This window comes from Chelmon rostratus, chromosome 7, assembly GCF_017976325.1.
Source record: "Chelmon rostratus isolate fCheRos1 chromosome 7, fCheRos1.pri, whole genome shotgun sequence".
Classification (NCBI taxonomy): Eukaryota; Metazoa; Chordata; class Actinopteri; order Chaetodontiformes; family Chaetodontidae; genus Chelmon; species Chelmon rostratus.
The window spans coordinates 10794808-10808203 of NC_055664.1; the positions used below are offsets into that span (position 1 = coordinate 10794808).

Below are 13396 nucleotides of genomic sequence, written 5' to 3' on the forward strand. Positions count from 1 at the left end.
ATGTGTGTATATGTGTGTGTGGGAGAAAGGGAAAGTTCTCCATTATTTATACCCTGCAGTTATGCAGCTGTGGAGCATCGATTGGGAATTACAGTATGACAGGAGCTGGAGAAAATAGCGACTGTAAAACACACTGAAGACATTGAGAGATAAAGGCACGCAGAATGGGAAATATGGAGAGGCAGAGAGTGAGTGAGCACGAGGGGGAAGCCAGTATATCACTCTCTCTCTGGAGAGCGGTCACTGTGGACCTGATAAGAGAAACCAGAGGCAGACCACAGGAACATCTAATGTGGCACTTATGGATGTCACACTGACTAATGCAGACAGAGCAGATGTGTTATGAATAGCAAAGAGATAAGCTAAGACTGTTAAGACACACAGAGTGATCCATCTGATACGCACGTCTGGCCTTTTATCCTCTTGATGGACTGATCGATTAATTGTTTTGGCTCTATTGCTAAGTAGTCCTATCACTGAAATCCTACAGGCATAATGTATGTTGCATAAACGGTACCTGTCTCACTCTGCAAAACCAAAAGTTTTTCTTTAAAAAGTCTCAGCTTTAACCCAGATTGGTCACACAGAAATATCTTTTGGGACTCACCGTGCTGGATTCGAAGGTGAAACTAATTTGAATCCCAGACAGAAAAAAAAGGTCTTTATAGACTGATTCCAAACTGACTTCACTGTGTGTTTGAGTTCATAGGTGTGCATGTAAGTGTGTGTGTGTGTGTGTCTGAGTCTCTGCGGGCCTAACTGTGTCAAATGCCAGTGAATCCAAGTGTGGAGGGAGGGGTTCCGCTTTGCTCTCAAGTTTGGATCTGCCGTGCTGCGAGACTCGCGACTGCTGAGAGGATTTCCACAGCGGAGAGGAGATAGTGGTATAGTGCATTACCGCCACACTCGGCCAACTAACATTCACACACGTTTTCTCAGCCATTCATTATTCATTACTCCCCTCTGCCTTCCGCAGCCCAAACTCTAAGAGTCTCGCCCTGAGAGCTGAACGGAAGCATGTTCTGGTTTCAGCGTACGGGTCTGACTCAGGAGTGCAGCCTTAAAGGAATAAATTCAGTGCATTAAATGGTAGGACCTCATTCTTAATAGTGAGCAGCTTTTCAAACATCCTCAATACATGTTTAATATGTTTCTAAGTTTAGAAATCGTTTCATATCTTGCATCCGCCACATTATCTAGGTTTCCTGCTTCCTGAGTGAGTAAGTGGGCTGGAAAGGTGGTTCGACCTCTGATGAATTACTGCTTTCACTTGCTCGGTGTACATCATGGGAAACTGGTGTCCTAATACATCGTGTAGTTTCTTAATGATATACCCAACTTCCTTCTTGGTAGCTGAAAATCATCCAAATGCCATCAGAGCAAGGATAGGAAAGATGCCAAAAGATAACGCCACATAAACTCAGATTAGCCATCTTTTTTCACCAAATCACATCCAAAGCAAATTAAAGACTATCAATCCAGTATAAATCCTATGAATATATGCTCTTAACGACAATAAATTATAGTAATATTTCATTAAGGTGATAACAGTCTGGAGAGAAGCAAGTGAATTGGCAATAGACTGGCAGCCTCCACCTGAACACCACAGATTTGGCTGGAATGAAAACATGAATGAATAAATAGTCTGCAGGCTGCCATTTGAATGAAGTTAACGGCAGTTTTACATCAAATTCATTACATACAAAGAGCATTTAATAGCTATTTTATAAAAATAATGCAGAAAAATAAGCTCAAGTTCAGGACAATCCTTCTCATGCCCCTCCTTCCTGGGACATCAACATCTGTCTATCTCAGAAGTCTGTGACCTTGAGGATCCCCCCCCTCCCCTCCCCTCCATGTAACCACACACACACTCACGGGTGGAGCAACAGTAGATTTAGATAGAGCTTTAAGAGAGGAGATGCACAGAATAAATGCGAGTAATGCCACTGAACTTGCCTTTCAAGCTCTCAGAGCACATTCCACTGTATTTAAACCGAAACAGACGGAGAGGGGAGGAGAGACTACATGGAAGTAAAGCAGGTCTAAAATAAGTAGTCTGGGATACCGCAATTTTTTGCAGCGAAACCTAAAATGATTTACTGTAATGTGTCATGTATGGCTGCACCGCACTTTTAACCTTACCGCTACAGTTTATTTCTACAAGGATAATATGTGTTGCCCGTAAATAGCCTACATTGTCAGCATATGCAAAGACTAATAAGTATTTAATCCTATATTACATTCGGTGCTTGTGGCAACAACCCACAACACACCTCTCCAGTCCACCTGCGCGCTCCTCTGTGCATTCCTATTTGCATTTCCTAACTAAAAGGTATCTGGTGAGCGATTAGGTAAGATTGAGACACATCGGTGCTTTGGCCGCCGATTTCACCTCATCCAGTCAACTTTCCCGACATCAAGGAATGCGGGTGGCATTCATGGATTTCAGCCCGGCAACGCGTTTCTGCCTCTAGTGACAGAATGCCATGCAACAAGAAAAACCCAAACCTGATTCAATCCTGCAACACCTACAGCGTCGGTCAGCTTACCCGCTCCGTGCAGGACGAGGACGCACGGACGCTGGATGTGGAGCTTCGTTCAGCGCCTCCAGTCCTCGGTCAGAAAGCGGCACATAGCAACACAAATTGCCCCTGCACAGCTTCAAGTTCCCCCCTTCGGAGGAAGCCTTATATTCATCCTCTGCCGCCATTGGAAAGCGCGCCATCTAGCGGCGGGTCGACGAGAGCGCGCGGCGCAACAGGTGGATGGAGGGAGGGACAGGTTTGGGTGCTGCCTTCCAGTGCAGTCGGGAAATATAGTCAGTGACATTACATTCGTGACCTGACACAGATCGAGTTCCAATCCGCCAATTTTCACTGCAAATTAGATCATGAAGCCTACGTCAGGGTTAAGATATAGACTAGGTGTCGCTGTAAAGTCACTCACTCTCCATGAAACTGTTTTGCATGGTTTAGGCTGCATGAAAGCCCTGCAACTCATCATACGTCAGTACTTTTAATATGTTTTGATGTGTTAGCACCAATCGCATCTCTAGTGAATGAATCCAAGCATCATTCATATGTTGTCAGTTTCTTTCACTTGCCTGTGGCAGCAATTCTAGGCCTATGTTAACTGACTCCTAAAACTAGTTTTCTGATAGGGTCTATTTTGGTCTTGTTTTCAACCACTAACACTTATAATTATGATCTAATCATTTTGGGAGTTTACAAGGGGCTCCTAGAGGCATTATAGGGGGAACACTGGGAGAGAGGAGTTGAGGCCCAATGACTTCATGGCTGCATGCCAAAACCACAGTTATCCGTAATCCCTTTTCCCAGCCAAGTTTTCTTGAGTGCCATAATGAGACTGCATGAAGCAGCTTTTTATATGGGGTGAGGAGGAAAAGACGGAGGCCATAGTACATTTATCAGCTACTGCTCCAGACTCCAGACAAAAATTCACAGAATGCTTTAAACATATTATTGTCATTAGTAGTAGCAGGCTAGTAGTCATAGTAGTAGTAGCAGTAGCAGCATCAGAAACAGTGGCAGTTTGCTTAAATAAATGATTACAATACTACAAAACAATAATGAAAGAAAAAATATGAGGGCCCTACCAGAAAAGAGATATGTCAAGTTAAAGTGCTTATTGGCCTGAATTCATTATGTATTTATTTATTTTTGCTTCATTAGGATTGCACAGATGAAACGTCCACGTGATCAGTAGGTGGCGGTATTTCCCCAGGCATCATCCATCGGAAGTGAAGCTGGAAAACATGTGTGCGGTTTCCGGCGCGTCAGAATGATCGAAGTTGTAAAGGTAATTTTGCCTTCAAAATAAAAGTGGACGATTTGACACTTATGTGGCTGCTCGTGTAAGGTTGACAGAAATAAACAAACGAAAATCTTAACAATAATGTCGGAATTAAACTAAATTAGATTTGTAAAATGGTTGCCTTAAACCATATTCTATAATGGCTCGAAATCATAAGATATGTTCCTTGATATCCATTTTCTAATCAGTATTTTCCATGTATAGAAACGTTTGTGGGAAAGAGGCCCCGGGGAAGACCCAGGACACGCTGGAGGGACTGTGTCGCTCGTCTGGCCTAGGAACGCCTCGGGGTCCCCCCGGAAGACCTGGAGGAAGTGTCTAGGGAGAGGGAAGTCTGGGCACCCCTGCGTAGACTGCTGCCCCCGCGACCCGGATAAGCGGAAGAAAATTGATGGATGGATGGAAACGTTTGTACGTAAGGATATTATTTTGAAATTCTCACAGGATGTTGTGATGTCATTCAGGATGTCTTGACACTGGTAAAATCTGCGAAGGATGGTAACCGTTAGGAGCTAATCTGTAATGTTTTATAAAGGCTGTACACACTGTTTAAAGAGACGTGTGAGGATGTGGGAAAAGGTTATGGAGGGCCACCAACACCCAGTCTGCACCGAGTCTATTTCGTCAGGTGAGCGGTTACTGGAAGCTAGTTTTAGCCATCTTTGTTTGTTAGCATCATCCATCCATGCAAATGTACCTAAACAATGACAGTGTCCAAAGCTAATAGATAAAGATAAAATTAGCCGGTACGTATTTCTGAGTTAATAGAGTCTCCCAATTAAGGAAACATCACAACTACGTAAGGCTTTCCTCCTTCATATGCGCAATTATTCATTTGAGATTATTTCTAATGCAGTTGTAACACTTTTCACAGTTTTCGTTGATTGTCTCTGTATATTACCTGAAACTGAGCATTTCTCTTACAGACTCGTCAAATGACAGAACCAGCATTCACACATATATCTTATGAGGTAGGTAGGTGTGTCAGACCGGCTTTTAAGGGGTTTGGGTTTTGTTGCCAAAATAAACACGCCTATACTTGCAATTTGGAAGCAGCGCTAGCGGCAGGAGGTCACACCCTGCAGCCGGTTGACAGAGCTCGTGTCTCGCCATGGCCACCGCGCGTTTTCCCGGGAAGAGTGCGGACGCGGCCGCCGCCAACTGGACAGCTCCGCTGGGCCGGCCAGTGTGTGTCAACGGGACTCCGTGGATCCTTTACCTGCTGGAGGAGTGTGTGGATAATGTGTGGGAGTACTGCAGCGTGGTGATAGGACTCATATCCATGTTCTGTTTTCTGCTGTCCACTTTTCCGTAAGTTGTGTAACTAGTGTGATGTTTATCATGCTTAATCAAGGGGTACCTCTTGATGTCAAACACTGTTCGATCTGACTGCAGTTGTTTGTGATTTGTGGTTGTGCAATTCTGTCCATCCATCCATCCATCCATCTATCCATCCATCCATCTGTCCATCAATCTATCTATGTATCTAGGCAGGTCTATGAGGCCTATCGGAATGGTAGAGTGGAGGAGGCCATGTCTTTTGGCTTTCTTTTCTTCCTCTTCAGTGGAGACCTGACCAGTTTTGCAGGCTGCTACCTCACCAGCCAGCTGCCCATTCAGGTGACCTGACACATACTCTCTCAGATACATTACCGTCTGGCCTAGCCTTACTCATTTTTAGCGGTTGAGACATGTCTTGGTGTGTGGACAGTTAACTCAATCATTTTCTTTCTTGTCCCTGAAATTGATGAGTTATTACATTTCAGACGAGCTGTGCTCAGGCCTTCTCTTTGCTGCAGGCTTTTTCACATATGTGTGTTTGTACTGTGTGTGAAACAGTCAGCATTTGCTAGAACTTTAAACATTTTGTTGCTATCTGTATATAGAAAAAACATTTAGTTATCAAGATTCATTTGAAATTTCAATTTCATTTAAAGCGTGTTCTTATTGTCCTTACCTTTTCCCTACCCTTCATAACCGTTTCTCTATAGAGGGAACAACTCAGCAGTATGAACTCATTTACTCATAACCAACAAATGTGATGAGTTAAGTTCTTCTACTAAGTTGTAAATTTCTTTTTTCCATGTCCCCTCTCAGATAGTCACAGTGGTGTTCTACATCTTCACAGACCTGCTTCTCATCTCCCAGTTTCTCTACTATAAGATCAAGAACAGCTCCAGCAGAAGTAAGCCCGAACACTATCTCTGCTCCTGAGTTGAGGAGTACTGTGTTAGTCAACCATATCATGACCATCCAGATAAATGAAGAACATAACTATATAGAAGGAAGTACACTACCAGTTAAAAGTTTGGACACACCTTCTCACTCACTGGTTTTTCTTTATTTTTATTACTTTCTACATTGTAGATTCATACTGAAGACATCTAAACTATGAAGGAACACATATGGAAATCATAAAGTAAACAAAAAAGGGTTAAACAAACCAGAATATGTTTTATATTTTAGATTGTTTGAAGTAGCCACCTTTTGCTTTGATGACAGCTTTGCACTGAGGTGCAAGACAAGACATTCCAAAGTGAAGGTACAGTTTTGTTGGCTGTAAGACATGCTTTACAACTTCATTTATGACTTGATTTCAATCCTATCTGCATGTACAAATACAGCTATATAGAATACACTGGATATGTAAAAATGAAAACCTGCACATTAGGGATCACTGCTAAAACATCACTAATACTCAAAAGGACATGAATAGTGTGATTATGAGTGTCTTTTGTTGTTGCAAAGGCAGGTGGTAACAGGAACGATAACACTTCAGCAAGTTCTCATTTTCTCAGTTGGATCATTGTGCTAAATTATTAAACATACTATGTAAGCATTCCCACTAGACAGAGCTATATCCCTGAAATACTGAGCTTCATGGACGATACGTCCGAAAAGCTGGTTGTTTTACATTATGACATGAACCCACCCAGTTCCTTGGGTGAGATAAATACAACGGGAATGGGAAAATCAGTGCTGCTATGAAGTCAAAAGCCACCTAGCTGACTTCTGTTATGTACTTATGAGTGGTGTTACCACCAAACCCAAAAAGAGCATAATTGCCTAATGACACATAATCATAGTGATGTCACCAGCAAAACAGAATCATGACTGTTGGATTTTTCTCGTGTAAAACAATAAGTATGGAAGCTATTCATAGGAGTTTCAGCTGAATATCAGGTAATATAAAGAGATGGATTTTAATTGGGGGATCAGTTGCTTGTGCGTGTCTTCACTGTCAGTTCTCTGTGTTTTTTTTGTGTGAGTGCTCTAGAAAGCCCTGTGTTGAAGTGGCTGTGCTTCATGTGGTGTGGTGCTGCTACGTTAGTTCTCCTGGCTTTACCCAAACTCATCATAGACAATAGTGCAACTGTAGACACGCAGGTAGGTAGATTGTGTGTAGTGTACTTTCTGTTAGTGGATATAGTAGTATACGTGTGCAGGAGTTAGATTTGTAATTCTTGGTTTATTGGCTGCACATTAATTCACTTTTGACTGGAGATTGTTATTGTACTGTTTCTTGCATAGTTGCAATATTTTGTCCATTTCACCTCTTTGTGTCCTCATCTTTGCCAGAGTCCAGCTACCTCTAAATCAGTGGAAGTCACTGGCTATGTATGTGGTTACCTGGCATCTATCTTCTACCTCTGCTCACGTTTCCCCCAGCTCTATAAAAATGTAAGTGACAATCTGTTGGTGTGATTAATCTGAGACGTGGAGTTTGTTTCCCTTTTTCACTGTAACGTGGTTTGCATGTAAGCAGTGCAGTGATCCTGGCGGGAGGTCTTGGACAGCGTTCTCACAGTCTGATCCCAGGGGGTCCATGGAAAACTAGACTTATTATATGTCCGTCCATCATAAACAGGGACTGTGTGTTTGAAGAAAGAGGCAGGATTTGTACATTTGTATATGCCGTATGTGTGTCAGAATGAGAACCAGACGTTGAAGACAATGGTGCTGTTGTGCTGGAGAAACATCCTGGCTCAACTGAAGCTATTAATCCCCAGAAGGGGCATCGCCTCAGTATACTGCCAGTGCCAGAGAAACGTCTGGGCACACAAACACACAAACACATGCTCCCTGACAATTGTAAATCGTTTAAGACGGATTTGCCTCATAGAAATTCCTGCAGTTCTAATGTGCTTGTTTTTTCAGCAGAAAGCCCAAAACATTTTCACCCATCAGTCCTAGTGGCAGGTTAGTCATCCAGTTTAACAAAAAAAAAAAAAAAGAAGCAAAGACTAGTGCTTTTTTATGATTGTTTTCGGTATTACTATGGCAAGCACTTGATGCTTGCCTAGTATTGTTTGGGTCGAGCCCATGCAGTAATCTACAGGGCCATCACATTGTGTTGCTGGGCAAGTAGCCACAACAGATAATAAAACTGCTTTATTCAGTCAAGGTTAAAATGGCCCAAGAGGTTTCACAGTATTGGATGGATGCTCTCATTCCTGGTCATGTTATGGAAGTGATGAACTCAGTAAACTGTGTGTTTCAGCTGCACCAACAGACAACACACATCCTGCCTGCTGTTCGTCCTGAATGGCACTCTTGTCACTTTCTCCATTGAGAATAAACTAACAGTGTTTTTTTTTTTTTTCATTGTCCAGTGCCATGTCACAGACAATACAGTATTTGTTATCAGAATGAATTCATTGTTGGTTATCATCCCTTCAGGGGGTTTGTTAATAGAGTACAAGTACACAGAAAGCAAATTAATTGTTGTTTCACATATATAAAAAAAGATAAGGTAAGATAGTCCTTTATTAGTCCCATAGTGGGGAAATTTGCATATTATAGTAGCAAATAGTAGGATTAGGATAGCGCAATAGCAAGAATTATCAGTCAGTCCAGTCCAGTTCATTGTTCAGGTGAACACCCAGGTACTTGTAGGATTCCACCATCTTAATGTCTATTCCCTGGATTTTCACTGCGGCACGAGGAGAGTGTTTGCTCTTGTGGAAGTCTACCACCAGCTCTTGGGTTTTCCTTCCACTGATCTGTAGGCAGTTTCGCTGGAAACAATCCACAAATTCCTGAGTCAGTTCTCTGTACTCCCTGTTGTCCCCATCTGTGATGAGGTCGACGATTGCAGAGCCATCTGAGAACATTTGCAGTGGCAGTTAGCTGATTTGTGCTCGAAATCTGCAGTGTAGAGGGTGAAAAGGAAGGGAGCCAGGACTGTTCCCAGCAGATACCCTGTGCTGCAGACAACCATGTTGGATTTACAGTCCTGTATCCTCGCACACTATAGTCAGTCAGGGAGGTAGTCCATGATCCATGCTGGGAAGTGGTGGTCCAACCCTGTGGACTTGTCCCTCAGAAGCATGAGCTGCATGGTATTAAAGGCACCAGAGAAATCAAAGTGTACCAGGAGGAAGAAGTGATGCCCATTTACAAGATGAACAATACTTAGAAGTCCAGTGCAGGTCCTGCACTGCTGTTTGGTCTATTAATGAATTACTCTATCCATTCTAGTTCCAGCGGCAGTCTACGCAGGGCACCTCCTACCTGTTGTTTGCCCTGGCCATGATGGGCAATGGCACATATGGGTTGAGCGTCATCGCGGTCCTGCCTTCGCTGAAGGGCTCCAAACAGACCTTCATAATCAAACATCTGGCCTGGCTCATTGGCAGCCTGGGAGTCCTCATACTGGATTTACTTGTATCCTTCAACAATGTAGCTGTGTTGAATACTTACTCATCCTAAACTTTAACTTGGATCCATATCCTGACATACTGTAAATACTACACACAACATCCTTGCGCATACAGTATATTTAAATAATAGTCAGTGTGTTATTTCACTTTGTTAATAACACACTGATAAAATCACAAATAAGAACTTTTACACTTTGTTTTTTGTAAAAAAAAACAAAAACAAGCTAGTTAGTGACCTTTAATAGTGCTGGCAGGTGGATTTGAGTACCTTTGGACAGAGCTAGGCTACCTGTTTCCCCCTGCTTCCAGTCTTTATGCTAAGCTAAGATAACCGACTGCTCATTGTCGTTCAACATATATTTCCCAACATGTCACAAGCTATTGCTTTAACAGAAGACGTAATCTGTGATCTGTCTGAGATACATTAGCACTGTTGCCAAGAAAAGAGTATTACTCAAACCTTTATGTCACAGAGCACTTCAGAAATCAGTAGTTGCGTAAAAAAGAGATAATATTGCTAATCTCTGTATGTTTCTGTATGAGCCTTAACCAAGTCAGGTGACTGTTCAGTTCATCATGTACAGGAATAACTGCCCTGCCAAAAGCAACACTCTACTCAGCGTCCCAGAAGTGGAACCTCTACTGTGTGAGGAAGTGGAACTGTCAACGTTGTAGGACCCAGAGTGGACACCAACCTTGACCACTTAGTCAAGAACGGACTGGTCAGTTCTCTGGTTTGTTTTTGATCATTCTGTGAGTTGTCAGTGGGCTTTGATTTACTCATAATGTCAAAGAACAGAAACACTGCAGAAGCACTGTAGAAGGTAGCTGCCACTTTGTGGTACTAGCAGGTCATTTCAGTGCACCTTTAAAGTCTAATTTTTTGCTTCAAGTGGTCAAACACCATGATCAACTTTTCTGCGATTTAATGTGGTAATAAGGTGGGAAACCTACAAAAAAGATCTATTTTTTTAGATTAAATTAAAGTACCGTTTTGTAACATTTCTGTGTTTCTCTCTGTGGGCAGGCGAGTTAGCATGACTGAAATCTTTTACTTGTTATGAGTGCTGTCATTTTTTGTCAAGATCTTCCTCTGGGATTTCTTTATTTTGTTTTGGTTAGAATAACTGCATTTTTATTTGCCACTGGGAGCCACACACACCCGGAGGAGGAGGCTTAATCCTAGATGTGTTTCCACAAATGCAAGCATTATGGAAGAATGAAGTGCCTGTTATATTTACACATTTTCAGGAGGATAAATACTGCCATAGAGGATTGCAGTATTGCACTAGGATGCATGGTATGGGATTTAAGTTGTTTTTCTTACCTGATTTGGTATTTGAGTGCCATAAAAATGCAGAGTTTGTTTGAGCACAGTAATAGAGGAACCAACAGTGATGTCTGTTTGCGAAGGTGGCCAACAGGAAATTGTCAAATATTAGTACACAGGACTCATAGTTTGTATGACATTAAATAGACAGGATGTGGATGTCTGCAGGCATAAAATGGCCCAATTTCTATTTCAAAAGGATGTTGCATTTCTCTGCTTTCTTGGTTCAAGCTCTTTGTTCTCCTGGAGAAACACGTTGTTTGTGCCTTTTTAAGCTAAACACTCACACACACACTAATACAAATGCACTGTATGTAAATTTCAGAACTTCATTATTTTTAAATTAAATTCAGTTACCTTATTAAACTATTGACAGTGATTTATTTAGGTCACTGTTTTAGTGACCTAAATTTAGTAGTGGGACATTTTGCCTTTTTTACTCTCTAATATCTGCTTCTTTAAGTGTTGTGCATCGCGTTAACAGCAGTCTTGGAACCCATTAGCTATCGTCTGAGAAAATTTAGCCTCTTGGGACAATGGCCAATGTTTTGTGGTTTCCAATGTGGACAGCTAATTCAGATAATCTCTATAAACATATATTTGCATATGAATGCAAAAGGGTAATAAAAAGATAAATTGCCATCAGATGATAGCCATTTGGTTCCCAGATTGGGTTTTGGCCCAGCCGTTCTGCCTCTTTTGTTCTCCACATGGACTGTTTACTTGCATACAACCAGAGGCCACGTAAACGTGATTGGTCAATAAAACCCAGAAGACGGAAACCATTCTTTCAACACCAAAATCTTGTCCGTTGCCTTTCTGCATTCATGTGCATATGTCTGTTAATACAGATTGCATTAACAATAGTGGGATCTTCTTTTGTACCACCTCCATGACATCAGAGACATTCATCAGAGAAAACAAGATGTGTTGATCATTTATTTTGAGGTGGATCTGAGAATAGGAACAATAATGGGATGTTATTGAAAACTTGGTAAAGTAATGAGCTAAAATTAGCTTGCACACTTAAGATGTGTTTCTATTCTGTCATCAGGCTTGAAGCAGAGAAGATGCTCTTGTCAGGTCAAATTTATTTCTGAAACACTTAAAACACCTTACTAGCTTCATTATGGCTGTTCACATAGAGTGAAAGCAAAACAGTGCAAATATTTGTCTTACTGAAGGGAGAGATGAGCACTTCAGGTTCATTTAGATCATCAGCAAAACTAACCGCACATCAGTGCAAATACTGTTACACAGTTTGCGTGTGGTAGTGTCAGTGTTTGACCTGGTCATCTACATAACCAGAACACTGTCCTTGCAGAGATCTGCAGATTTCTCTACCTCATTATAGTGTGGACGTGATTTATTTCTCCCAGTGTGCATGAAGAGATTGCTCATAAATGAAACACAAGGCTTCAGGTGTGGAAGCAGTGTGTCTCTATACGAAGGGAAAATGAATCAGGCACACGTTGCATTTAAAATTGTGAAATTTAATGTTGTAGCATCTGTTTCAGAAAATAATAGTTATTAAGTATACGTCAGTCAGTATTTTAAGAATAACATGAACACGACTGGTTATGTTCTTAGGCTGTCAGGTGATGAGAAGGAAATTTATACACTTAGAGTAAAACATTTTCAACAATGAATTAAGTTTTGCCAATTATTTTTATTGCACAATTCATACTTTGATCCCTTCTCAATTATTTCTTAATAGTCTTTTCAATCTAGGACAAAACAGTGCATATTTATTGTAAATATTGATACTGCACACTAGAAAATGTAGTATTTGCAAGACTGTAGTTTTTACTTTAACGGTGACATTGTATTGCTAAGATGTATTTATATTCTGTAAACATAACATTCATGTTTTTCAGATGCATTAAACTGTACATTACATACTGTAATTCAAAACTATGTGCCAGGCTATGATGACTGAAAATGTCTGCAGATATTACTTGTATGGAAAACCACTGTATGTATTATAACAACTGGATGTATGTTGTAAAAAATAAAAAAATAAAAATCTGGAATAAACTGCAATATACATCATCAGTGGACATATTTATGTTGTCATGCTGAGAAAGAAAAAAAACAGAGTGACACATTTCTTTAAATTAGACATTTATGAGCAAAAGACAACATTCATACAATTCAAACTGCTCTAGACAACAAGCAACAAGTAATTTCTAATGCTATAGTGTTTACACTTTCCACAAACATGGGATTGTACTGAACATGTTAGTATGTTTAATTAACTGGAAAGCCGAGATGTTTGTTTTATGCATTTATGCAAAGTTAGTATGAAAACAACGTAATTGTATTGGGAATCATGACTTGTAGAATAAATAAATGCCTTCTGCTGTTACTTTTCAGTACATATCTAATGCCATCAGTGATAAATTATCAATTTTAATTTACACAGTAGTAATTGTAACAATTATACATTTTTACATTTGTAAGTTGGGTCTTGAGGGCTCAAAGCGACTGTAAGGTGACACTGTATTTCAGAAAACCTCTATGTCTCTATAGCCCTGTAGGTTTTTACCTGTGTGTTTGCACAGGG

At 40.9% G+C, this 13396-nt stretch overlaps 1 protein-coding gene across 1 annotated transcript; it reads left to right on the forward strand.

The window, feature by feature from the left end:
* The first annotated feature begins 4310 nt into the window (after positions 1 to 4310).
* Positions 4311 to 12830, forward strand: LOC121609241 (lysosomal amino acid transporter 1 homolog). Its single transcript, XM_041940822.1, has 9 exons — positions 4311 to 4465; positions 4764 to 4808; positions 4894 to 5148; positions 5328 to 5457; positions 5935 to 6022; positions 7115 to 7224; positions 7417 to 7518; positions 9319 to 9504; positions 10059 to 12830. The coding sequence occupies exons 3-9, from the start codon at positions 4949 to 4951 to the stop codon at positions 10173 to 10175; spliced, it is 933 nt and encodes a 310-aa protein (XP_041796756.1). The 5' UTR covers positions 4311 to 4465; positions 4764 to 4808; positions 4894 to 4948; the 3' UTR covers positions 10176 to 12830.
* Positions 12831 to 13396: the final 566 nt, after the last annotated feature.